At 43.9% G+C, this 27641-nt stretch overlaps 1 protein-coding gene across 2 annotated transcripts in view; it reads right to left on the bottom strand.

The window, feature by feature from the left end:
• Positions 1-24779, bottom strand: part of MAP2K1 (mitogen-activated protein kinase kinase 1) — a 77949-nt gene extending 53170 nt beyond the window's left edge. The window contains exon 1 of one of the 2 annotated variants that reach the window (XM_032864639.1): positions 24283-24779. In XM_032864639.1, coding sequence (XP_032720530.1) covers positions 24283-24362 — 80 coding nt within the window. In that variant the 5' untranslated portion in view covers positions 24363-24779. Of the gene's footprint in view, positions 1-12887; positions 12917-24282 lie in introns of those variants that run through there. The other variant, XM_032864640.1, reaches the window with a different exon arrangement.
• Between the last annotated feature and the right edge of the window lie 2862 nt (positions 24780-27641).

A 27641-nucleotide genomic window follows, 5' to 3' on the forward strand; every position in this document is an offset into this window, starting at 1 on the left:
GGTAATCATATCACAATACATGTATCAATCAGCATGCTTATATGTCAATTATACCTCAAAAAAGTAAAAATCTTATGTTTAAAAAAAAATTAAAAAGAGATGGTCCCAGCACACCAGCTTAGAATATTCACCTCAGGGTGTTCAAGGTTCAGCAAAGAGCAGTCTGACATCTTAGCTTCTAAAAATGCCACAAGTTTTTTGTTTTTATTTTTGTTTTAAATATTTTATTTATTTGACAGACAAAGATCACAAGTAGGCAGAGAGGGAGGCGGGGGGTGGGGGGGTTGGTAGACAGGCTCCCCGCTAAGCAGAGAGCCCGATGCGGAGCTCGATCCCAGAACCCTGAGATCATGACCTGAGCCAAAGGCAGAGGCTTAACCCACTGAGCCACCCAGGCACCCTGTTTTTTTTTTAATTAAAAAAAAAATTTTTATATGCCATAAGAACACTTTTTATATATTTAAAAATCTAAAATACATGCAAACCATCAAAATGTGAGCAGGATGCAAATTAAGTGTGTGGTTTTGGAGTCAAATCACCTATAAGGTATACTGTGCTTGGGCAAAATAGACCTGCGGATAAGTGCGAAAATTCTATTTTGGAACCTTCACAGAAATGGAGTCAAGAGCTCTGCATCTCAGAAGACATACAAGTTTCCTTGAGACAAAGAGTATGTAGAAATCTGAACTTTAAAAGCAGCTGAGCTCAGCTTTCCAAATCCTTGGAAGCCCAGAGGGCTCCTCTTCAGATAATTAAACTCTCATTACCTTGTCCAAAGACAGACTCAAAGAAGCCTTTACCGGTATTTCTCACACTGATCTATTGTCCTGGATCCAATTCCTAAACCCAACAGTGATCTGCATTACTGCTATTTATACAATCCATGTACAAGTGGTGGCTGCTTTTCCAGTGATGCCTGAAGCTCACCAAATTCAGTTCACCTGTTTTCTTTCCTACATGCCTTACTGAATCCCAGAGGCTATTTTTATTCGCAAAATTGCACTGTGAGTAATTTACCTCCAATGTACAAACCATGTTTTTACCAAAAGGAACCAAGATTATCGAAACAACCCTAAACTTGAAGTCAGGAGCTCTGGAGCCAGTAATAGGCCATCTAACCCTGAACCTTGAAATAAGACCACACTCTTGTCCCTGTATCATGAGGAACTGTTAAGAGCACCTGGACAGACAATGGGTGAGAATGTGTTCTAAAACAGGTAAGTAAACACATCAAAGAGACAAAAAACAACAACAACAACAACAACAAAAACCAAAAACCTTTCTTCTAAATTACTCTCGGTTAGGGGTGGTTGGCTAGAACGTGTGACTCTTGATCTCAGTTGGTGGAATGTGTGACTCTTGATCTCAGGGTTCTGAGTTTGAGCCCCATGTTGGATGTAGAGATCACTTAAAAATAAAAGCCGATAAATAAAATGATTCTTGGTTAGAATTAGAAGACTGTGACTGTGATGACATTTCACATTAACTGTGAATCCTCAAATAGCATTAAATAACGGATGATCAAGATCAGAAAACAAAATCTACTAAGACAACACTCCACTGTGTATTAAATTTAAGGTATTGTGGAGAAAAACCAGAAAACTGCAAGACCATCATCATTCAGCATTCCTTGGGCCTTGGTCGCCTGGGGTTAAAATTCTACAGGCTCTGGCTGGCATTCAAAAGAGAAGCTTGTTCTTACAGTAGCAGATAAAAAGATTTGTCCACCGAGCTCTTCCTCTTCACTTCTCCCCACCCACTTCCTTTTCTTCCAAAGGAGAACGCACTCATTTACACACTGGTTTGCCACATCCTGCCTCGGAAGCTACTTCCTAGGAGCTGCTTGGGCTATTCTGAGAGGAGCTTTAACTCCTTCAGGCCCCCAAGCCACTAATATATTTATGACATCCTCACCCACCACAGTCATTTACAGTCTAGTAACTAGAATCCATATGATCATATAATACTCCCAACTTCCTTCATGCTGTGCACTGAATGTAAACATTTGACCTACAGCAGAGTCCGGCAGGAGCCACATCCCTTGGTCCCACCTGGGGGCTCCAACTGGTCCAGCTTTGCTTAATCAATCAAAAAGGACAAAAAGAAGAAAGCAACTAACTCTTGATTTCGGTTAAAGTCATGATCTCAGGGTCCTGGGACCAAGCCCTACATCAGGCTCTGCACTCAGTGTGGAATCAGCTTGAGGAGTCTCTCTCTCTCTTTCCTTTTGCCCCTCGCCCCACTCACACGTGTGTGCATGCTTACTTTCTCTCTAAAATAAATAAATAAAAATATTTAAAAAAAAAAACAACGAGAAAGGATTCAAGAAGAGCTATAAGAAACTCAATGCACATAACATTATATTTGATATCAGGGAAAACCCAATGAAGCAAATCCCCTGTCCCACATGAGCTCTGTAAGCTAATACCAACATTCATTCATTCCACATTTATAGACCACTCACTACACCACCAGACCTGGACTACAGATGGGGCATCAAAACAAAGCTATTAGTCTCCAAAAGCTCACAATGAAGATAATGAAACAACAGATATACATGAAGATCACACAAGCACACACACACTCCCAAGTAGTTCATGGACAGTTCCACCAGAAGTTTTTTAAGGGAGACCAGGCAAAGTTTCATGGACAGGATAATATTGGACTTCAACCTTAAAGGAGAGGGTAGACTTACAAACAGTGGCAATAAACTTGACAGAGAAATCCCAAAGGAAATGTACAAAGTCATGGGTAACATTTTATTGAGTGCCCTACTGTGATTTAGGTGTTATGCTAACGACTTTACACTTAACCCACAAAACAACACTGTAAGTTAGGTATTATTACCTCCCCCACACTTAACTAATGAGGAAGCTAGGGATGCCAGACCTTAGGAAGTCCAACTGACAGAGCTGCTCAGGGGTGGAGGGCTCCAGCCTCGGCAGTCTGCCTCTAAGGATCACTCCTCCAACACAAAGCAAGAGCGCCCACTAAGTTCCAGAACAGAATCTGTAACTGTGGGGAAGCTGGTCACAGAATTAGAAGAGGAGCAGGGCACAATAAAGTTCCTCTTTTCCCCTTAAGGAGCCTTGAGATCTTTGTAGTCAAGAAAGAAGAAAAAGATACATTTTTTTAAATCAAAAAAACACTAACTACCTCTACATGTAAGATCCTGTACAGAGGAAAATTATCTTCTGCTGTGTCACAACTGGCTTCCTGCTACACACATCACCCCCGTGCAGGCCGACTGGGCCCCACTGGCAGGCCAGGCATGTGTGTCCCTCTCAAAAGGTTTCCACTTAGACAAAGAGTATTGCCCCGCCCCCCAACAGGGGAGGACCAGAGAGCAGTCAATGGCACACCAGTTGCTGAGCTCCCAGCACGCCCCAACTCCAGTAACAGGAGAACATAGAACAATGAAGCTTCTATGAGAAATGAGAAGTATTTTTCAAGCTCCAGGCTTGGACCTTTTGTACGTTTTAAAAATCTTCAGCAGTTCTTGGGCTATATGTCTTATCTTCCGTATTTGAAACGTCAATATATGGTGATTTTTAGAGTTGAAGAGCCAAACATATACTGTTAAGAGAGAATTTAACAATATATTTTTCTCTCTCTCTCCACATACTCTTATCATTCCTCCTTTTCTTTTTTTTTTTCCTAAAAGCTAAATCCTATCAGTCCAACCCGAACCAGGTTACCCCTAGGCTGCAGGTGACCATACAGAAATCGTCAAGACTTTCATGGCCCTTACCAAAGACATGTCAAGAGATGCTGTTAAGGGTTAAGAGGAAATGAATTCACTCTGTGCTGGGGGCATTTAACTGTAAAGAGGTCCCCTTTATTCACTCTAAACAGAACACACAGACTCTCCCCCAGCGTAAAACAGAATCAAAGGGCAGTAAAACAGAACCAATGGGTGGGTGGTAGGGCGGGGTTGAAAACAGGAGCCCGGCACTAGAGAAAAGTCAGGGGTCCTGGATCTCCATACAGGCTGTGGCTCAGTAGCCATGAGCCGCCTGGCCTCTCTGGGCCTCAATCCCTTCATCACACATGCAGGAGGACGACTATGAAGACCTTCTCCATCTGTAACATTTAAGGACCCTCGGGGGAGAAAGAATGAAAGGTGTTGGTGGTGAAAAGGATGATTAATACAATGTAATGCTATCCTGGGTCCAGAAATAGGCTGGCTTAGAGCTGCATTCACCTTATCAGCCTAGATTTATTAGGGGGGTGGGAGGGCTGGTGGGTGGGAATCACAGCCACCCACAGTGAAATTAAACTCTGTTCCCAGATGAGCTCTGCTGAAGTGTGATTTATCCGGAGAGTGTTAAACAACTCACCGGCAGTATGAAACCGTGTTACCGAAATTGCATTACTGCACAAACTTCACTTTTCCCCAAATGTGATTTGCAGAGAAGATGCAGAGCTGAGAATCCTGTGTCCATGACCATCTGTCCTATCCCAGTCCCTGGAGAGGCGTGGGGGGAGAGTGTGAAAAGCCACAGGTGCCGTGTAGATTCAGCCACCGGTGTCACATACCCATCAAGGAGCCCAACATTTGCTGGGGATAAGTGTTCAGCCCACCAGGCAAAAGAGGCTCGCTGATGCATCCGGCTCCAAACATGCCCTGAGTCTGCCCTCTGTGCCAGGCAGGGGGGTGAGGGAACATCAGAGAATAGGGAAGATGTCACCACGAGTATATGCTCCCCAAACGTCTCCCCTCTGGGCAAGGAAGGGGCTGTTGGCTGAAAAGGCAGTATAGAGGACTATACGCACTCTTTGCCGCTGGTGTGAAATAGACAAGACCGTTAACCAGAATCAGTTTCCTATCTGTTGAGTAAAGGTAACACACATCCCACATGCCTCATGTGGCTGAATGAGGAAACAAAGGGATTAAAAAGGAAGAGGAGCGGGGCACCTGGATGGCTCAGTTGGTAGAGCATGGGACACTTGATCTTGGGGTCATGAGTTTGAGCGCTGGACAGAGAGATAACTTAAAAAAAAAAATGAAGATTATACAAAGCCTCATAGAACAAATGCTATGATTATTACCAACACTGTGACTTTCTCGTGCCAAAATATTAAACTGAAAATAATCAAAATAAGTCAAAGTCAGGATTGCAAGGATTATGAGCAGAGCCTTGACCTCTGGAGGAGTGTCAGGACTTAGTCGCTCGGCAAAATTTCACCAAACCAGACAGCAGGGAGCATGCCATGCACTGGAAATAAAGATGAATAAGACCTAGTCCCAGTTTTCCCTACTTTCAGTCCAACTGGACAGAAGTTCCACACACAACTATAGTGTGATGGGATATGTACAGAGCACCCTGGAGGGTGGAAAAATGACCACTGCCTGGAGTCAGGGGGAGGACAAGTCTGTGACAGATTTTCACAAAAGACACACCTGGGTGGCTCAGGTCGTGATCTCATGGATTGTGGGATTGAGCCCTGCACGAAGCTCAGCGGGGAGTCTACTTGAAGGTTCTCTCCCTCTGTCCCTCCCCCAACTCGTGCTCCCTCTCTACAATAAGTAAATAAATCTTTTTAAAAAATAAGATGAAAGGTGACCTACAAACTGAGTTTTGACACAAAATTAGGATTGCAACGTGGACTGAAAGGTAGAGAAGGGAATCCCTAGAAGGCAGTCTGAGCAGAGCTCTGGATGCACTGGGGAAGCCGTCTGGATGAACTTTGAAAAAGTAGAACTCAAGAGCCACCTAGAGCAGAAGCCCCAACATCTGGCTTGAAGCAAAGGAGTATTACCTTCCCTTTATGTCAGTGTCTACCCCTCCCTATTCCTACACACACACACACACACACACACACACGTGCGCGCGGCCCAGGAAATCCTCTTTAAACTCTCAGAGAAGAAAGCACAGCTGCTTCTTGTCAGGCAGATGGTGGTCCTGGAGAAGCTAGAAGTCTGTGCTGGGATGTACTGTGTGGCAGTTTTCTCCTGGGCACCTTCTGCAGCCTCCCATTTCACTGAAAATAATTCTTTTGCTTCCTCCCTCCAAATTGCAAGTATGCCCAGCATTGTCTATATTCTGCCTCTATTCTGCCTCTATTCTTTATTCTGGATAAAGAACAGCTGAAGAGCCCCATCACTGGAAGTGCTTTGGGAGGTGAGAATTCTCCCTCTCACCTGACGGAGAATAAGGCACCCTACCAGGGAATCTAGTCCTGGCCCTTATCATCAGTCCTAATAATCATAAAAACCAGTTTACACTCATGGAGTGTCTACAAGTCCTTTCTGCTGGGTATGTGTCATTATGCCCATTTTACAGATATGCAAACAGACTCAAGGATGCGAAAGAACTTGCACAAGATCATTCAAGAGAGTAAGAGGCAGGGTCAGGATTCAAAGTGACGCCTGCAGGCTCCAAAGTCTTTTCCCCATGTCACAGTGTCTCCAGGCCATGCTTACTCTAAAGACGCCTTCACAGTAGAACCTACTGTGTGAGAAGCCCAACTTCCCTTAACCCTTCTTTGCAGTCCTGGATTCTTCATCTGCCAAAAAAGAGGACTGCCGAGAGAGACTTCCAAGATTTCTGCTGATAATAAAATTTAATCCACTTGATACCTACTGTGAGCTTGGAAATGTGCTCACTGGTGACCTGTATGGTCATGTGGACTCATTATATAAACCCTGAAAGGTAGGAAGCCATTCCCATCAGCCCACTTGGAAGAGAAGCAGGCACAGGGTGGTCACGTGGCAAGTTAACAGCTCTCCCAGGGAAGGAGCTGAGCTCTCACTCTCCCTCCACACAAGGCACGGTTATTCAAGAGTACTGCAGCCTGACAATTCTCAAGCCTGCACACTTGCAGAGCCCTCTGGAAAAGAGGTTAATTTCTGGATTCAAATGAAACACCTGGAGAGGTACAAACAGTTATTTAAAACCTGACTGGGAAGCTGGGCTCTTCAGTGCACAGCTAGCATCCACAACTCCAAGAAGAGACTAATATGTGCTCCTCAGACCACCCTGTCTTTGGGGCCTCTTCACTCCAAAACTCTCATAAGCTCATTCCCAACCTTCTAGAAATGAGACCATACTCTATAAAACTAGACAAGGAGTCGGCTGGGTGCTCTACCCACACACTCCCCCCAACACCACCACTACCACACCACCTCAGGCAGTTAGAGAAAGACTGGACCTCAGGTCTCCCTGATACTTCCCAGCTGTGCCCACCATCGTTAATGTCCTGTCCACCTCTGCGTTCCTACTCTCCGAAAAGACAGGCACTGGAATATCTTACCATCACTCAACTTGTTTTTGATTTCTGACCACACTCACACATGTGATTTTAACATTTCTTTAGGTAAAAAACCCAAACTTTGTTTCTAAGAGACAACTTTCTAAACCAATTTGAGTGTGATATACTGAAATCAAGTATTACATTTAAGCCTTCCTAAAAATATTACCACAGTACAATGCCTCCTCATTGTTCCCACGTCCCCATCCCCCCCTCCACACACACATACACTTTAGACTGTCATTTAGACACTGGCGTGTATAATTTAAATGGCTTTAATAGCATCTACTAAAAGGACATTTGCACATGATTCTTCATTTTACTTCAAACCAATGATCCAAGCTGGAGCTTTCACTGCATTTCAGGACTAAAACAGTATGTAAATAGACGGATGGCAAATGCTGATAATAAAATTCAGGCAAGATTTTAAAGTGCATTAGACTCGCCCAGAACACTGACATCTTTTCCATCTTCAGCGAAAGTCCATTTCATCCATTTCTCAGCCCAGTGCCTGGTCTATACCAGGTATGTAATAAAATATGTAGTAAGTATCAGTTAAATGAAAGTTAATACATCTCAATCTTCTTTTTTATTTTACAGATTATATTTGAGAGAGAAAGGGAGACAGCATGAGCAGGAACACAAGCAGGGGTAGAGGGAGAAGCAGGCTTCCCACTGAGCAGGGAGCTGGATGCAGGACTCCATCCCAGGACCCTGGGATCATGACCCAAGCTGACGAGAGACGCTTAACAACTGAGCCACCCAGGTGCCCCTGAATATTCTTAACACAGAAGTATGAAACCTACTGTTGTAATTTTAGTCATAATCTAAATCTATTTGACCCTCACATAAAAGCCATTCGAATCACAGCAAACAACAAGCAGCTGCTTCTATTCAAAGTATACATACCTCTGTCATCTGAACCGTTTTGAAGCTGGCCTTGATTGGAAGACAAATGGCAAGCAGCTGCAAGTTCAGCTACAAAGTGCTTGGTAGGAAGGCAGAGCACGAACCGGGGAATCAAAGTGCTGTTTCAGACATTTAGTATGGAATTCCTTTCCAACAAACCTCTCTCATTTTCCTAGAGGCAACTAATCCGGATATGCCCTTTGAACTTAGGAAAACACGGGGCTGCACTCTGGGAGAAAGAATCTAGTTTGAAGGCCAGGCAAGGCTGGGACAGTAGGGCAGTCACTCCTCTTGCACACCTCTGGCCTGTTAGCTGTTTTTAAAGGAGAGTGTGGACCATGGGAAAGCCACCTGGCAATCAGCCCAAAGGCCAAGATTAATCAGACAAAGGACAATGAACATGTTACCTCCTTCCTTTGTCCCTCATTTTCTCCTTCACAAAATAAGAGGCAAAAATAAATAAAAGGGTAAAATTGGATGACCACTAGGCACTAATTTTCTGCCAACAGTGGGAAGGTTCTAATCTGTGCTCTCCAATACCGGAGCCACTAGTAACATGCCACCCCAGTCCCTTCAAGTGTGGCTTGTGCAACTTAGGAACTGATTTTGATTTTTAAACTTCACTGAATTTTAATACATTGAAATTTCAATAGCTACATATGGCTAGTGGCTCCAGTTTGGGCAAGTACAACTCTAAAAAGACCTCTAGTAAGGTGCCTGGCTGGCTCAGTCAGTAGAGTATGCAACTCCTGATCTCAGGGTTGTCAGTTCAAGCCCCACACTAGGAGTAGGGCTTACTTTAAAAAAAAAAAAAAAAAAAAAAAAAAAAAACTGGTTTTTTAAAGACCTCTATCATTTTACATGATCTTTGGACAGCTGTGTAGGAGAAACGTGGAAGTTCAAGTAGGCCAAACCTGGCTTCTAAACGGAGTCCCACCACTTTCTAAATGTGCGAAATTCGTAAATTACTTAACTCCCCTGAACTTCATTTTCCTTATTTGTACAACAGAATATTAAGACCTTTCTTGCAGAATTTTAATGCAAATTCAAGATAATGCATGTAAATAGGAAACAGACAGGCTCTCAATAAATGTTAGTTCTTTTTTGAGTTAAGGTTTCCTTCAGGGATACAAGTTTCACGTCTTTGGACTTCATCCTATTGTTCCTTCCTGATCTCGACCTGTTCTTAATTATTACCCCGCAGATTAACAGCTGTGCTCCTACAGATGCAGCCCTTGTCTTTCCAGAATGCAACTCGCTCAGGAATTGATTCAGGTCCTCAGCTGTGGGCGAGCCAGCACGCCGAGTCCTCTGCGCCTCCGGAACTGCGGACTTCCGCTCACTCGAGTGCCCCCCCACCTCACACCAGCATTCAGGAATTCACAAAACTCTTCCCCAGGATTGCATACCAAGCGGACACTTTTTTCAATGCAACCAGAACACCTGTTGGTGGTTCTGGTACTTCCCTCCTTAACTCTCCCCTTGGCTTCCCCTAATATTTGATGGTTTCTTTATTTGGAAACGCTTTAGGATAACCTTTCATTTTGTAATTGCTCAGTGATTCAGAATACTCAGAAAGAGAAAAGCAACAAACTACATTTATGGCTAACCCAGCATTAGTTTAGTTACCAAAATAAAACAAGGCAAAAGAGACTATGTTTTAGAAGGGAGTGTTCCAATAAAATTTTTAAAAATGTTGCAGTCCCTATCTAAAAAAAAAAAAAAATTTTTTTTTAAGATTTTATTTTTGGGATGCCTGGGTGGTTCAGTTGGTTAAGCATCTGCCTTTGGCTCAGGGCATGATCTCAGGGTCCTGGGATGGAGCCCTATGTCGGGCTCCCTGCTCAGCAGAAAGCCTGCTTCTCCCTCTGCCTGCTCTGCCTGCTGCTCCCCCTGCTTGTGCTCTCTCTCTCTCTGAAAAATAAATAGTATTTTTTTAAAAAATTTTTATTTTTAAGTAATTTCTATACCCAACATGGGACTCAAACCTACAACCTCGAGATCAAGAGTCGAATGCTCTACTGACTGAGCCAGCCAGGCACCCCAGTCTCTATGTGTTAAAAGCCTGGTCCAAGTGTTCTACTGGCCTGTCCTCTAGTGAATGGAACCTTTCCACGGCACCAATGACCAAGTTTTATACTGGACCTAAATGAATGCCTAAAAGCAGGATTAATTTTCTATTAATAATTATTGGAATGTTAAGCTGCTGCCTTCTTCCTGTTGGGGGATGGGAGGAAGATGATGAAATACAGGCTGGCATTTTGGTAGGATTGCAGTCTGGGTTCCAGTAAACCATCAGACAAAAGGTTTACAGTTGGCTTGGAATTCTTGCTAACCTCTCAGGCCTCCCCCAACAGGCCATTCTGGAAGGACCGTTTTCTGAAGGATGGTATGAAATCAAATTGGGCAAATAACTTTGACTCTAGACTTTCAAATGTGGTGAAGGTCTAATTTTTTAAAACTAACTTGGAAATGTAACTTACAACTCAATAAAGAAGGGACTATAATTATCCTGGATCCAGACAAGCCTGTAAGTACAACAATACGATTGGCCAGTCATGTCTGCTTTCAACCTCCCATATTCCTAGATTTAACCTGAATCTGGAACCCATGCACATCGTTCTCTCAACTTACTGTTCTACTTTGTCTGAAAGGTAAATGCACGTAAGAGCATTCAAGATTCTGAACCTTTCTTGGGAACAGTTAAACTCAAAATAGGTCAATTCCAGAACGGCATTCATTTCAAGGGGACTTTTGTCTGTGGTTATTTTGAAAACCACTGCTTTTAAAACTGACATTATGAAGCTTAAAAATAGGCCCTCCTACTAAGGATCCTGGACTAAAATACCCTTTCCTCCCCTCATTTCCTTATCCCCTTTTCACTCAAACACCTAAGAGAATGGTGATACAGAGGGGTGCCTTCTCAAGAGCTTCAGATTATTACCTGAAAATTTTTCGATTATTTCTTTAAAAAATTCCAATTATTAGTTTTAAAAATTTTTTTACAATACCGGATACAGTTGCCAAAATTTAGTGGTGGGCAGACCTGGTTAGAACATCTTCCAACCAAGTATCCCAAATGAAAACATGTAATATATACACCACAGAAAAATCAAAGTCTGAAAACCAACTCCTCCGTTCCAGCTGTGTGAGCTCCCAGCAAGTTCTTTCTGCTCTCTGGGTCTGGTTTCATCTCGCAAATGCAGGCAGGGGGCTAACGGATCTGTAAGGTCCCATCCCACCCGAACAGGCTCTGCTTCTATGAAGCTAGGCAGCTGCTTCCTATTTGCATGGCTCTTTGGAAAAAGCAGAAATGTTCCTTGCCCAGAAGGTCCTTGGGAAGCATCATTATACTTAATAATGTTCCCCTAGGACACAAGAACTGCTATTGAGAGCAAAGCAAGATGGTTATAAAATATAAAGATGTTCAGAGGAAAAAATAAGTTATGTTTTTAAAAGGACACCAGTAAATCTAGAAATGCATATACAGTCAACCAAAAAAATTAGTAGCTATGAGTGAATTTAACAAAGCTGCAGGACATAAACAATTCATACAAATCAAATCATGGTCAAGATAGAAAATACAAATTAAAAAATGTTCAGTCACAATGGCATTAAGAAAAAAATGACATCAAAATGTTAAGCCTTTGAAATATTAATTCAGGACACACTAGAGTTACCCAGAAGAAACTATAACACCATAACAGGAGAGAGAGAAGAGACATTAATAAATGGAAAGGTACACCATGAGAGTTGTTAAAGTTTCATTAGGGGCACCTGGCTGGCTCAGTTGGTAGAGCATGCCACACTTGATCTCAGAGTCATGAGTTCAAGCCCCAAGTTGGGTGTAGAGATTACTAAAAAATAAAACCTTTGGGGTGCCTGGGTGGCTCAGTGGGTTAAAGCCTCTGCCTTTGGCTCGATTCATGATGCCAGGGTCCTGGAATCGACCCCTGCATCGGGCTATATGCTCAATGGGAAGCCTGCTTCCCCCCCCCCCTCTCTCTGCCTACTTGTGATCTCTGTCAAATAAATAATCTTTTAAAAATTAAAAAAAAAAAATTAAAAAAAATTTTTAATTAAGTTTTCATTAACCCTACCAAACTGAAAAAAAAAAACCTATCAACACTACATAAGCGTTAAAAGGCAATTTTATAAATACATCAAAATACCACCACTACCAAATAAAAGTAAACCTGAAAATACAATACATACATATTTAATAAATTCCTATAAGATACTAGAACACACTGTGGAGAATAACTAGACCCATTCCTCACACCAAACACATTAATAAATTCCAGATGGGACAGAATTAACCATACGAGAAAGAAATGGCTATAAGAAAAAGAAACCACATCCTCCCGCAAAGCTGTGAAGAGATACGTCTAAATACTAAAGAAAAGTAGGGCTATCTCATACAAAAGACATGTTTTTAAAGACAAAAAAAAAATGTTTTTCTTAACACGAGATAAAAGGAAAACCTCGCCAACGAGACAACGTTGCAGCCACATAATTGATAAAACTTTAAAATACAGAGAATAACTTCAACAAACCACCAGACAAGTAACTGGGTAGATTAATAAAAGACATGAATGAACAAATAAAATACAAAGCACATAAAAACTGTTTAGACATACCTCTTGAAAAATCATCAGAGAAGAAAAGTTTGCATGTGACTTTTTCGAAATATGTAGTGGGTATCAGAAAACCGGCCCACCTACCTCTCCAGCTTCATCTCCTCCAACCTGCACCCATGCACCAGCGCACTCAACTACTTCCCAGCTCCTCCAGGCATCCCAGGCTTTCCCACTTATGAGAAGCCACTCATCCTCTGCTCTCTTCCTGCCATGCCCTGCCCCCCTCCATTCCCATGGAAATCCTAGCTATCCTTCAAGGCCCAGCTCAAATGTCATCTCTTCCGTGATGGCTTTCCTAATCTCCCCCACTGGATGTGCCTTCTTCCTCCTCTCCTTGAGCTGTGACAGTACTTTCTTTATACATCAGGGCACTTTCCTTCCTGGGCAGCCGTCTGTTTCCTTCCTGGGCCCCTGCGACCTCTCCCCGTCCTAATGAGGTTTTAAAATCCCTAGAGACAAAATCTTACTCAACTGCCCGCAGCTCCTAGCATAGCAAATTACAACAAGCATTCAATAAATATTAGTTCAAATGAATTGGTGAAATATAGAAAATAATCCCATTTCAAAAACACAGCCTGGGTAACACCTGAAGTAAAGCAGATTGACCTTCAAAGGAGCCCTTTCCACCAACCAAACTATCAAAAAATCAGAGCTTTAAAAAAAAAAAAAAAAAAAAAGGAAAAAAACCTTTCTGCAGTTTGAGGAAACAGTTAAATATAATTGGTTCCATCTTTTTTTGGAACATATCCTGTTAATACGTAACAAACAGCGGCAACATGGTTCATTGCCTCTGATTTGGTGTATGAATTCATTTAAAAGCAGAACAAAACAAATTGGTTCAGAACATTTGCCAGACTATCAGTACATAATGAAAATCTGGGGGTGCCTGGGTGGTGCAGTCGGTTAAGTGCCCAGCTCTTGGTTTCGGTTCAGGTCATTATCTCAGGGTCTCAGGATCTCGAGATGGAGCCCCAAGTCAGGCTCTGCACTCAGTGGGGAAATCTGCTTAAGATTCTCTTCCCCTCTGCTCCTCCTGCCCCACCCCCTGCACCTTCTCTCTCAAATAAATAAAATCTTCAAAAAACAAAATCTGGAAGCCACCTCATCAACAAAATATCATTTATAAAGCCAGACTCAGCCAAAAATATACGACAACCAAGAGGATTATGTCCATGAAAAGTTGAGAGGGGGGCTGGAGGGTGGAGGGAGACTTCATCAACTGATCACAGCCCCATATACAAATGGAATGTCCAAAAAAAGTTAAACTGCGAAGTTTAAAGTCTGTAGTTTCCTTCTTTAAAAGGTGTTAACAAATATTCAAAGAAGGAGTGAGGGGGAAAGGGGCCACATTACCCTTCTCCACTTCTTCTTAACGCCCTGCAACCTCTTCTTAATCTGACTCCCTTGCTGACATCAAAGCAGGATGCCCCTGGGAACTACACTGAGAAATCGGAGGCAGGATCAGCTCTTTGAGGCTGTCCTGCGCCAGAATCCAGAGAACACCCGCTGCTTTAAAACAAAACACCATTCATCCTGGGAGGGGTTAACTCAGCAAACAGGTATTGGAGTCTCCAAACAGCTCTCACAGGCTTTTGGGCAACAGAACGAGGACACCGGACGCGAGGTAAAAACACAATCAAGCAGCAGTAAGACAGATGATTTTTGAGAATTGGAAGCTTCTGGAAGAAAACAGAAACAAAACTGGGACTTTAAGCTTTCCTCTCAGGCTCAACCTCATTTTCTGCCCAGCCTGTGGGTTCTCAGGGTTTGTTTTCTCCACATGTCAGAAACATTCACCATTTGCTTGACCTGTGCTTCCTGGGGAGGTGGTGGAAATAGGACCAATTCATACGGAGGAAAGCTAGCAAAGAGGTTTTTTGTGGTTGTCAGTTTATTTCTGATTTGTTGTTTTAGGTTTTTTTTTTTTTTTTAGATTTTATTTATTTATTTGAGGGGAGGGAGGAGCAGAAGGGGTGGGAGAGGGAGGGGTAAAGAATCTCTTACTCTGCACTGAGCCCCACGTGGGGCCCAATCCCAGGACCCTAAGATCATGACCTAAACCAAAACAAGAGTCTGATGCTCAACCAAATGTGCCACCCAGGTGCCCCAGTTTCATTGTTTAAACGTAATTTTGGGCTCCCTGAGTGTTGCAATCAGTTAGAATCTGACAGCTCTTGATTTCGGCTGGGGTCTTGATCTCTGGGGGATCCAGCCCCACAACAGGCTCTGCACCCAACATGGAATATGCTTAAGACTCTCTCTTCCTCCCAGTCCCCACACTCTAAAATAAATAAAGAAATCTGTTTTTTTTTTTTTTTTTTTTGAGTGAGAGAGAGAGAGAGCAAGCGGGGAGGAGGGTCAGAGAGAGAAGGAGACACAGATTCTCTGCTGAGCAGGGAGCCCAATGTGCAGCTTGATCCTACAACCCTGAGATCAGGACATGAGCTGAAGGCAAACGCTTACCTGACTGAACAGCCCAGGATCTGCCCCTAAATAAATCTTTTTTAAAAATAAATAGGGGCACCTCAGTGGGTTAAGGCCTCTGCCTTCAGCTCAGGTCATGATTCTGGGGTCCTGGGGTCCTGGGATCGAGCGGGCTCTGCTCAGCAGGGAGCCTGCTTCTTTTCCTCTCTCTCTGCCTACTTGTGATCTCGGTCTGTCAAATAAATAAAATCTTTAAAAAAAAATAAAACAAATTCTTAAAAATAAATTTAAACAAACATTACTTTGGTTTTGTTCAATCTACCAAAAATGATTAACCATATCAGCAGTGTTATAAACCCAGGGGTCCAAAAAGGTATGGCCCCTAATCAAGTTAAGGGAAAAAAGACATAAAAGGGGGGGCGCCTGGGTGGCTCAGTGGGTTAAAGACTCTGCCTTCAGCTCAGGTCATGACCCCAGGGTCCTGGGATCGAGCCCCAAATCGAGCTCTCTGCTTGGCAGGGAGCCTGCTTCCCTTCCTCTCTCTCTCTGCCCGCCTCTCTGCCTCCTTCTGACCGGTCTGTAAAATAAATAAATAAAATCTTTAAAAAAAAAATTATCTTTAAAAAAAAGACATAAAAGGCACACTTAGTGAATAAGAAATCATTATGATTTTAAAATGATACTATTTAATGTGATAGTCATTACACAACATAGACCAGAAGTACAGAAGGGTTAAGAGAAAATGTGAGTTAACAAAGGGCTTAAGACTCAGGATGAATTTTGTTCTTTGGGAACTCAAGTATTTATTGTGAATTTTTCCAAACATACAGAAAAATGGAAAGAATAAGACAGGGAAACTCATAAACTAACCAACTAAACAACTGCAGACAATTTGCCTCATTTGCTTTATCTATGTGTGTATGTGCATTTTTTTCCTGAACCATTTCAAAGTGAGTCTCATGCATCACCTATGAAGAACTTTTTCCCACATAATAATACATAACACCTAAAAAATTAGTAATTCTCTATTCAAATTTCCCAAATTGTCCCAAGAATGCATTTGGTCACTATTTCATTTTTTATTTGGCATCCACCTGAGGTTCATGCATGACATTTGGTGGGCATGTCTCTTTAGTCCGTTATTCTAGAACCACACCACTCTCCCTGCTTATGCCCGTGACACTGACTTTCTAAAAAGACTAGGTCAGTTGTCATAGAGAATGTTCCACATCCTGGATTTGTCAGATGGTTTCCTCCTGGTGTCATTTAACTTGTTCCTCTGTCCCTGCATTTGTTGTAAACAGGAAGTTAGGTCTCAAGGCTTGATTAGATGCAGATCTGGGTTAGAATTTAAAAGACAGGCAGCATATAAAATGTCCAAATTAACATGATTTATCAACATTTGTAATTTGGTATTAAGAGCAAAAGATAACAGCTTTCTGAAAAGGAAGAATTCAAAGGGGCATCATTAACAACACTTCCCCCTTGAAGAGCATTCCAGTAATGATAAAGTGCTTTCATATACATTATTTCAGATGATGCTCATCTGCCCGCCTTCTTCACAGGTTTGTTACATTATCACCCTTACTTTCCTAATAAGGAAAACCGAGGCTCAGTGAAGTTAAATGACATAGCCAAGATTAGCAATTAAGAAGCAGTGTAAGTCTTGAAGACAAATCCTAGAATAACATGGAGTTATTCAGAAAACACTATATAATCTCAGGATTACCTAGATGTATACGTGGGAGATGAAATTTATGCCAGGTCTTGAAAGATGGACAGCACTCACTCATTCCAGGCACCTTGCTAGATGCTGGAGAAAGACCAGTACATAAGATAGTCATGGTCTTCTGCCCTCACAGACGCTAAAGTATGGTGGCAAATATAAAACAAAAATACAATCACACAGGAAAGCAGAGGAGGGCATTCCAGACAAAAGAAACCATGTGAGCAAGACCAGACAGAGGTAGGAAGCAATTTGCTGGGGTGAAGGGAAGACAGTAAAAGGGTCAATGCGGACCACAACAGGTGAACTGGGAGAGAGAAAAACCAATCTAGATGGGGAAGGCAGGGCCAATACCTACTCTACTAACGTATCCTCTCTCTTTCTTCCTTTTTTTTTTTTTTAAGATTTTATTTATTTATTTGACAGACAGAGATCACAAGTAGGCAGAGAAGCAGGCAGAGAGAGAGGAGGAAGGCTCCCTGCTGAGCAGAGAGCTCCATGCGGGGCTCGATCCCAAGACCCTGGGATCATGACCCGAGCTGAAGGGCTCGATCCCAAGACCCTGGGATCATGACCCGAGCTGAAGGCAGAGGCTTTAATCCACTGAGCCACCCAGGCGCCCCCTCTCCCTTTCTTTCAAAGACGAACTAGTTCATGAAAGTAGAATGTTCTAAGCGTTTATGTTCAAACAAGGGCCCCCCCACATCTTGCCACGGTGAAGTCATCTGCAGGAATCTGTGTGCCCTTTCTGTATCCGCTGCGACAACAGCACAGGCATTCCTCCCAAGACCGCAGACCATTCACCTGAGGCTGTTCTCAAATGACAGCACCAGTATTCGTTACTGCAGCAACAAAGAGGGAGACACGTCCAAGTTCAAAACTACAAAATGAGTCAAAACCACTTGAAAGGCTCCTAGTGATCACGGTACACAACCCAAAAAGGCCATCAGAGACCCCCGAAAAGCACATCAACCTGTCGTAACCTTGCTGTCCCCTTCCTGAAGGGCCTTCACATCCTAACAGACGTGCGTCCCAGACAAACCTGACGGAAGTGCTGACGCCAGGAACTATGCTCCGAGAGCGCAATCGTGAAGTCAGTCTGCATGTTTTAGGGTTGTGGTGAAACCGTTCGAAAGCCAAAATCTGAGGATGCCACCAACGCCAAGCAACGCACCCTCCCGTTTCTTCGCCACTTTATGGCCTTCAAAGCTCTTTTACATGAGTTTTACATGAGGTACCTTGTTTAATCTTCCCAATACCCATTCGGGGTAGGATGCTTCATTTCATCAGCAGGTGTCTACTGAAGAGCAGACACTGTTCTACTGTTCTACTCACTGACCAAGGCAAAGCCAAGCCCCCACCTTCGTGAAGCTTCCACATTAGCCGGGCAGGGACCACAGAGGAACACACACCGTGCAATGTTAGTTAGTGGTTAAGTGCTTGAGGAAAGACTGGGCACAGCGAAGGGGCAGAGACAGGAAGTGCTGTGTTATAGACTAGACAGAGTGAACAAGGACGACCTCCGTGAAGAGACATTTTTGCAGACAGAGGTCTGAAGGACGTGAGGAAGCAGGTTTTTTTAAGAGCTTCCAGGTAGATGGAATGCCAAATGCAAGAGCTCTGAGATGGGAATGTGCCCCACTCACCTCGGACCAGATACCAGCGCCAAATGCAAGAGCTCTGAGATGGGAATGTGCCCCACTCACCTCGGACCAGATACCAGCGTACAGTGGGGCTGAAGGGCAGGTGTGGGGGGAGGGGCAGAGGAAGAACACAAAGGACCTGATAGGGTGGGACCCCGTAGGCCATTAAGGCCAAGATTCTGTAAGGCCCGCCTTCCACTGAACACAGAAGGAAACAAAAGAGTCAGGAAGTACAAAGGACTTGCTTGAAGTCAACCAAAAAGTGACATTTTGGGAAATGCCCTATGCTGGGATTTCTTCTCAGGCCTCAAGCTTCTCCTCATGGAGATGAGAAGTGCTCTTTAAGGGGCACCTGGCTGGCTTAGTTGGTACAGCATGCAACTCTTGATATCAGGGTTGTGAGTTCAAGCCCCATGTTGGGTGTGGAGATCACTTTAAAATAAAATCTTAGGGGCACCTGGGCACCTCAGTCGTTAGGCAACAGCCTTTGGCTCAGGTCACCATCCCAGGTTCTGGGACAGAGCCCCATACCGGGCTCCCTGCTCAGTGGGAAGCCTGCTTCTCCCTCTCCCGCTCCCCCAGCTTGTGTTCCCTCTCTTGCTGTCTCGCTGTCAAATAAATAAATAAACTCTTTTAAAATAAATAAATAATAAGTAAGTAAATAAGTAAATAAAATCTTAAACAAAAAAGTGTTCTTTCAGAAACAAAGAAAGAGATAAAGCAAGTGCCTCATCATGGCAGGAGACACACCCCAATCAATCCCATTTAAGTACACCCCATAGGGAACTCTCACAAGGGTCCAAAGGGAGCCATGGCAAGGATGGTCATGACTGTACCATCTGATGCAGCAAAAGGCTGAAAACAGTTGTCTCATTCTAGGGGAATTGACATAGAATAATAAGTAAAATGTGGTACATGTCCAAGACTGCTCTGCAAAGACAAATAATGAATAGTATCATGTAGCATCATGAATAGGTCAGAAACATGGTATTTTGTTTAAAAAAAAAAAAAAGTAAAGACAAACTGGAAGAAAAGCTGGGGGTGGTCACTGCTTCTGTTTAAATATTCCTGGTTCTCCTTCCAAGAAGCCCCCTGCTCCTTTGAAGGTCAGCACAGCCGTATGATTTGCTTCAGCCAGTAAAATGGGAGCAAAAGCGACCTGTGTCACTTCTCAACAAAAACTTTAGGAGCCAGAATGCGATTCACAAGATGCCCTTCTCACGTGAGCATATTTCAGAGATGGTACCTCCATAAGCCTAGATCCCTAATGGAATCCAGTGAACAGAGACTCCCACTGATCTGCAAGTGTGTTCAACTACTGCTTTTCTGGTTGTTTGTAACCTCAACATAACCTAATCTATCCCAACTGAGGCATATTTACAGCACGACAGTAATTTTTATAAAATCTGAATATATTTAGGGTGTACAACATGAGATTTAATACACATACAGAGAAACAATTACTATAGTCAAACTAATTAACAAAAGTATTTATTTCCTTACATAGTTACCATTTTTTGGTTTATATGAGCACCTGAAATCTACTATGTTACCAAATTTCCAGTATTTAATACAGTGGTATTAACTATAGCCGCCATGCTGTACATTAGATCTCTAGGCTTATTCATCCTACATTAACTACAGCTTTGTACCCTCTGACCAATACCCCCACCTTTCCACCCCTGGTAACCACCTATCTACTCTCTGTTTGGATTTATTCCCCCCCTTTTTTTAGATTCCACATGTAAGTGAGATCACACAGTATTTTTTTTCATCTCTGTCTGGCTTATTTCATTTAATATGTCTTCCAGGTTCATCCATGTTGTCACAAATAGCAGGATCTCCCTTCTTAAGGCAGAATAACAGCACAATCGCATTCAGCATTCTCTGCACAGAAACACACAATACCATCTACCTCCCAAAGGTACATACCAACAAATGGGTGGAACTGTAAGACCAAATATTAAATACCCTAGAGTGGGTGAGTGCCTGTGAAAGAAAAGGAAATGGGGAGAGGGAAATGACAGCAAAGGGTAAATAAATGAAAAAGTACAAAAATGTGTTAAACACATTGTGCAAATATTAGAAATTTAAGACACGCACTGTTTTACTCAAGCATTTTTGCACTTACTATATGCCAGCTACTGTGTCCCAGGGACTACTTACAGAACACTGAATCAGAAAAAGGCAGTACTGGGGTACCTGGGTGGCTTGGTGGGTTAAGCCTCTGCCTTCGGCTCGGGTCATGATCCCAGGGTCCTGGGATCAAGCCCCATGTCGGGCTCTCTGCTTGGCAGGGAGCCTGCTTTCCCCTCTCTCTCTGCCTGCCTCTCTGCCTACTTGTGATCTCTCTGTCAAATAAATGAGTGAAATCTTTAAAAAAAAAAAAAAGAAAGAAAAAGGCAGTACTAACCTTACAGTTTATGGTGTACAAAAAAGAGAGATATTTAAGATATCCTAGTAAAAAATTATAGACAGTGAATGAATGTCATTAAAAAAAAAAACAGGTGATGGGGTCGTAGTTGGCTCAGTTCGTGAAGCATGCAAACTCTCCTGATCACAGAGTCATGAATTTGGGCCCCACACTGGGTGTGGAAGCTACTTTAAAAAAAAAAAAAAGAAACAAAGAAAAAAAAGTCACTCTTAAATGCCCTGTCTTTAAAAAAAAAAAAAAATCAGATGACTTGGGAAAGTGACCTCCCTTACAGATAAGGTGGTCTGTGAACACCTCGGAGGAAATGGCATTTAGGTAGAGATGATGATTACTTCCTTCCCAGCTTGGGAAGAGGAAGGGATGATTCATTCTAGGCTAAGGGAACAGCATGTGCAAGGGCCTGGAGGGGGTACAGACCATCCCCAGGAGGAAGTGAAAGAGGACTAGAATGGTGGAAGAAAGTAGCAGCAGGAAATGTGGTTAAAGAGATGGGGGGGCTGCCACAGGGGGCAGATCTCTGGGTCTCACAGCCCAGTAGGAGTCTGGATTTCATTCTAACTGCAATGGAACCATGAAAACATTTGAAACAGGGGGCTGATATTATCTTATTTCCAATTTATTTCATGCTAACGCTTAGTACCCGTGCAGTACGCTCAGACATTTTTGCAAAAATTTGCAAAAAAGGTACTTTTGCACTCTTTTTTCTTCAAGGACCCTGGCAACTTGCATAAACTTCAGGTCCCATGTACCTAGCTCCATCTGAATGCGTTAAGTGCTAAATTAGAGGTAAATCCAAAGTGCCAAGGAGCCACAGAGGAGAAACAACCTTGCCAAGTTAGTACCAAGAGATGCTTTATGTCAACTGATTTTTTTTTTTTTTTTTTTTTTTGCTTCCTTAGTTTACATGACATGATAATGTTCAAACCGTGCCCTGGTCTAATCACAGAAATCACGAGAACAGCAGCCTTACTTGAGAAACACTCTCGAAGGTGAAAGATGAATATGTGTACAGCTTTCCTCCCTTTAGTGCCAGGAAATGTAGGGGAACAGTCCCTGTTTGTCTCAGGCAGCCTACACAAAGATGCCTCCTATTGTAACACAGCAATGAGTCATGGAGGTAGATGCAGATGGCACAAAAAACTAAGCAATTGTGGGGATTCACTTATCCAGAAGCAAAGGCACCTTAACACACATATCCACCACCACGAATGGAAATTACCTTCTAGTTTCCTTCAGCTTTCTCAACATTTATCCAGTAGCAAAGGCACCAGAAGCTAACATCTATGGAAAGTTTACTACGTATTAGCTCATTTAACCTTCAAAACTACCCTAAGTAGGTTCTATCATTAGCTCCATTTTTACAGATGACAAAACTAAACCTAACTAAGCCGTATCTCTAAGATAAGACTGATACTTGTCCCAGATCACAAAACCACAAAGTAAAAGAGACAGGCTTCAAACTTAGCCTGATTCCAGAGTCCAGCCTCCTAACCACTGCTGAGAATCTCCCAGTCCCACCAAACTTTTCTGCCACCAACTCCAGAGTATTCTTTTCCTGCCTGTATTTTTTTTCTTTTTTTAAAGATTTATTTATTTTAGAAAGGCAGCATGGGCAGGAGGAGCAAAGAGAGAGAAAAATCCTCAAGCAGACTCCTCATTGATCTCAACTCGGACCCGATACCAGGACCCCGAGATTATGCATGACCCAAGCTGAAACCAAGAGTCGGACACTTAACTGTGCCATCCAGGCACCCCTGTATTTTTTAATGAGATTCCTCCCATTTGCAAGAATACAGGTGTGGCGCCACAATTAACAAGCGAATGACAACAGGTACTTCCACTAAGTACCTACTTCCAAATCAAATAAGGGCAGGATGGTCAGGCCACAACATTCAACCAGGCACTGTGGTCAAAATTTGTCCTGCCCTGTGCTGGGGGGATGTCAATTTGTTTTAAAGGGGTAAAATTATGTACAGTAAGCCTGAATGACTGTCTGCATAGAATCCGACCTGTGCAAGTCAGTATCACACAGAAGAGACATGACAGTAACTGAAGAGCATCTGTTGGGAACAGGTCTGAGGAAACTGAGTTCACAACACAGGTCCTCCACTGGCCTTGTGATCATTACAGGGATGGACAGAGTCGCCAAGCCAGCAGGTCCCCAGGCTATTAAAATCTAAAGAGAGAAAGGAAGGTCATAGAAATCACCAAAGGGCAGACAGTTCAGGCCTACGCTATTCATTTCATCAGCTAGCTTCCATACATCTCCAGTGTGCAAATAAAGATTAAGAACCAAATCTTTTCTGGTTAAATCTCCAGCTAACCGGGTCTCTCTCCCTAACAGTCTTGTTCCCTATTAAGGGCGCAAAAAGAGTTGTGGGAGTTTGGAAACACCCCACGAAAGAGCCCTCATCACTGTTTAATGAGATAAAGTGCCGGCTTGTAAGCAACACTGGAAGCTGCGGAGAAGGAGCACCTTGCGCTGGTTTTCATGGCTACGGGTGTTCACGTCTCAGGTCAGTTTAGGGCTCATGGTAAAGTACGGAAAGCCAGGAGAGTCACTGGTGAAGAGGGATTTGTTAATGAATGAAGAGTGAGACGAAGAAGAGGAAAGCGGCTCCCTTGGAGACAAGATAGTTTCCAGGAAGAAGGCCAAGGACCCGGAGGCCCCGAAGTCGGCAAGAGAAAAGCCACCAGGATACCCGTGCGCACACGCCCCAGCCAGCCAGCCAGCGGCCGCAACAAGGCGGCACTCCCGGCCCACAGGTGTCAAGCACAAAGGTGAGGACGCGGGCTCGTCCCAACTCCACACTCCATACCCCGAGCCGATCTCAAAGACGCAGATGCGATCTTAATTCCTTCCAGGACATTTGCTCCCTTCTCCCCTTCGCGCCACGACCCCAGACGATCTGGGGAAAACAGCTTGGGGTTGGGGGGGGGGAAGGGAGATGAACCAGTTTTTGTCTTTCAGGGGGAGAAAGTGAATGGCCAGTGGCCAAGGATGACTGCAAGGGTCGGGAGAGGGGGAAAACTGGGGCTCGTTGGGTCCACTGACGGGTCTGAGTCAGGAGCACAATCTGTGCTTAGTCACCGATACCTCGGCGGCCGGGAGTTCCTAGCCCCTGCCAGCCTGAAACGTACGTGACGAACCCGAGCGGAGCCCGGCGCGCCGCGCACACCCGCCTGGGCTCCTACACCCCAGCAGTGGCCTCTGCAGCCCGGACCGGCGCTCGCCGCCCACCCCAGACTTACTCCGCCGAGCTGGTCCCGTTAACTGCGGAGCCGTCGGGGGCCGGGTTCAGCTGGATGGGCGTCGGCTTCTTCTTGGGCATTCTGGACCAGGGAAGGCGCTTCTAACTCTGAGGGGAGGGCGGCCCCTCTCTTGCTTCCTCCCTCTGAGCTGCCCCACGCCCGCCGCGCAGGGCCAAGTAGGGTCCGCGAGCCCCGGGGCTGCCTTCGGGGGGAGCGCCCCTCGTGGTCCAGTCAACGCTAAGGGGCCGCTGGCGGTCTCGGGGGACCCCCGCCCCACTCGCCTGGGGCTCGCCTTGGCGCGCAGCGAATCGAAGGGCTTCCCCGCCGGCGCAGCTCAGCAGCCCGGGATTCCCTCCCTCTCTCCCTCAGTCAACCCGTCCTTCAGGCTCGATCGACACAGCCACAGCCCTGCTCCAGCTGCAGCCGGGAAAGTACCGCCGCCGCCGGCGCTGCGCTCCAGCCGCTCCGCGCAGCCGTCCCAGGGAGGGAATGGAGAGCGGAGCAGGGGCGGGGAAGAGGGAAGCCTCGCCCCTCCACTGGGGCTGCTGCGCTTTCCACACACCCACTCGGCTCCGCCCCTATTGCCTCGCCGACAACCAATGGGAGCACGCCTCGGCGGCAGATGACGCGGAAATACGTCACGGGGGCGCGGCGTGCTGCCCTGGGGGCGGGGTCCGGCGCTGACTCCACAGCGCCCTCTGCTGCCACGCGGCACTCAGGTGAACCCACCAGGAAAGGAGGTCGTGCATCCTGGTTCACGGAGCTAAGGTGGGTTTCACGTGGCGGGGCGCCGGGCTGTCTCCTCTTCTGCGGTGACTGGAGCGCCCTCCCCGGGCCGAGTCACGTTGAAGGAGATGAAATAATAAAATGAGTAAGGAAAGACTTCTCATTTCTAGAAGAGAGGGAGCCTAAGGAACTCGAAAACTTGTCAAAACACTCCTTGAGCCTAACAAACTATCAAATAGATAGATTTATATAAAATTAAGTATTACACACTATTGATCTACTGATGAGGGTACTGATGATGGTTCTAAATGCTGATGAGATTGTAATTGGACAACCTTTTTTTTTTTAACATTTTATTTATTCATTTGAGGAAGAGAGAGAGTGAGAGCATGAGAGGGGAGAAGGTCAGAGGGAGAAGCAGACTCCCCATGGACCTGGGAGCCCTATGTGAGACTCGATCCCCGGACCCTGAGATCATGACCTGAGCCGAAGGCAGTCGCTTAACCAACTGAGCCACCCAGGCGCCCTGGGCAACCTTTTTTGAGAGCAGATTGATAATATTTTTTTAAAGCCTTGAAACCCCCCTCTAAAAAAAAAAAAACAAAAAACCCTTTAAACCAATAATTCCAGTTATATGAAACTTAAAGAAATAAGATGAATAAATAGCTTAAAAAAGTAAAAGAGGTACCAAAGATTTTTTTTTTTTTAATGTAAATTCAGGGGCGCCTGGGTGGCTCAGTTGGTTAAGCATAAGACTCTTGATTTTTGCTCAGCTCATGATCTTGTGGCCTGGAGTCATGGGATCCCCAGCATCCATTGCCACTCTGGGAGTAGAGCCTGCTTGAGAGTCTCTCCCTCTCCCTTTGCCCCACCCCTGCTCTATCTCTCTCCCCTCTCATAAACAAACAAATATTCAATCCCTCTCTTCCGCCCATCTATTCAGTTCTAAAGGTATTAAGTATGCAGAACAAACTAAGCACCTGCACCTGCTGGTCCAGAGCAGAGTGTCAGCCACCCACGTGTTTGCTGTATATAGAGAATAAGGTTTCCTCTTCATTTTGTAGTCCTTGGTACTGTCTGAATTTTTTATTATCCATATAACTTAATTAAAAACATTTTTTCTAATTTTTAACATTAATATGGGAATGTACAGTAGTGCAGACAATTTGGGAAACAGTCTGGCAATTCCTCCAGTTAAAAATAGTTACCGTATGATCCAGAAATTCTACCCCTAACTATATGCTCAAGAGAAATGAAAAAAATATATCCATACAAAAACTTACAGATGTTCATGGAAGCATTATTCATGATAGCCAAAGAGTGGAAGCAACCCAAATTTCCATCAAATCATGAATGGATGAACAAAAGGTGACATACCCATACAACAGAATATTACTCAGTCATGAAGAGGAATGAAGGGCTGATCTGTGCTACAGCATGAATGACTTTGAAAACATGATGCTAAGTGAAAGCGGTCAGTCACAAAATGTCACATATTGTACAATCCCGTTTAGAGGAAATGTCCAGAATAGGCAAATCTATAGAGACAGAGTTGATTAGTGGTTGTTTAGGGCTTGGTAGGGCAGATGAACTTGGGACAGTAAAATGACAGCTTAAGTGCCTGAGTTTCTTTCTAAGGTGATGAAAATGCCCTAAAATTGACTGTGGTGATGGTTGCTTGTCTCTGTAAATTTATTAAAACCATTGAACTATATACTTTAAGTGAGCAAATTATATGGTATATATGTATTGTCTCTTAATAAAGCTGTTATTAAAGCAACAACATCAACGATAAAATTCAGGAGAAAGAACCAAGAATAGCCGAGAGAGTCTTGAAGAACAAAACTGGAAGATCCATGCTACCAGATATGGAGATCCATCTGAGTATTTAAAACAGTATGGCACTAGCATAAGGACAGACAAGTAGACCAGTGGGGTAGAATAAAGAGTCTGAAAACAAACCCATATTTGATCACCTAATTTTTGGCAAAGATGATAATACAGTGCAGTGGGGGAAAGGATGATCTTTTAAACAAATGGTGATGGGCCAGTTGAATCTCCATAAGAGAAAAGTAAGTCTTAATCCCTATATCACACCATATATAACAAATCAACTCTAGGTGAATTATAGAACTAAATAAAGCTTTTAGAAGAAAAATTGGAGAATATCTTCATGACATTATGGTAGGTGAAGTCTTTGGGGGCGGTATTTTTTAGGAGTTTTTTGTTTGTTTGGGGTTTGTTTTTTTGGTTTTAAGTAAGTTCTACACCCAACCTAGACTTGAACTCACAACCTGGAGATCAAGAGTCACATGCTCTAATGACTGGTGCACCTCAGCAAAGATTTCTTAAAGAAGACACAAAAAACAAATCATAAAGGAAAAATACAATAAATTGGACTCATTCATATTAGTTACTTCTGACCTTCAAAAAGGGTAAAAATAGAGAGGACATTTGCAATTCATATGTTGGGGGGAAAACCTCTTGTCCATAATATATAAAAACTCCTACACATAGGGAGGCTGGATAGCTCAGTTGGTTAAACATCTGCCTTCAGCTCAGCTCAGGTCCTAGGGTCCTGGGATTGGGTCCCACATTGAGCTATCTGCTCAGCAGGGAGTCTCTGTCTCCCT

Source organism: Lontra canadensis, unplaced genomic scaffold, assembly GCF_010015895.1.
Source record: "Lontra canadensis isolate GAN:19392208 unplaced genomic scaffold, GSC_riverotter_1.0 scaffold28, whole genome shotgun sequence".
Classification (NCBI taxonomy): Eukaryota; Metazoa; Chordata; class Mammalia; order Carnivora; family Mustelidae; genus Lontra; species Lontra canadensis.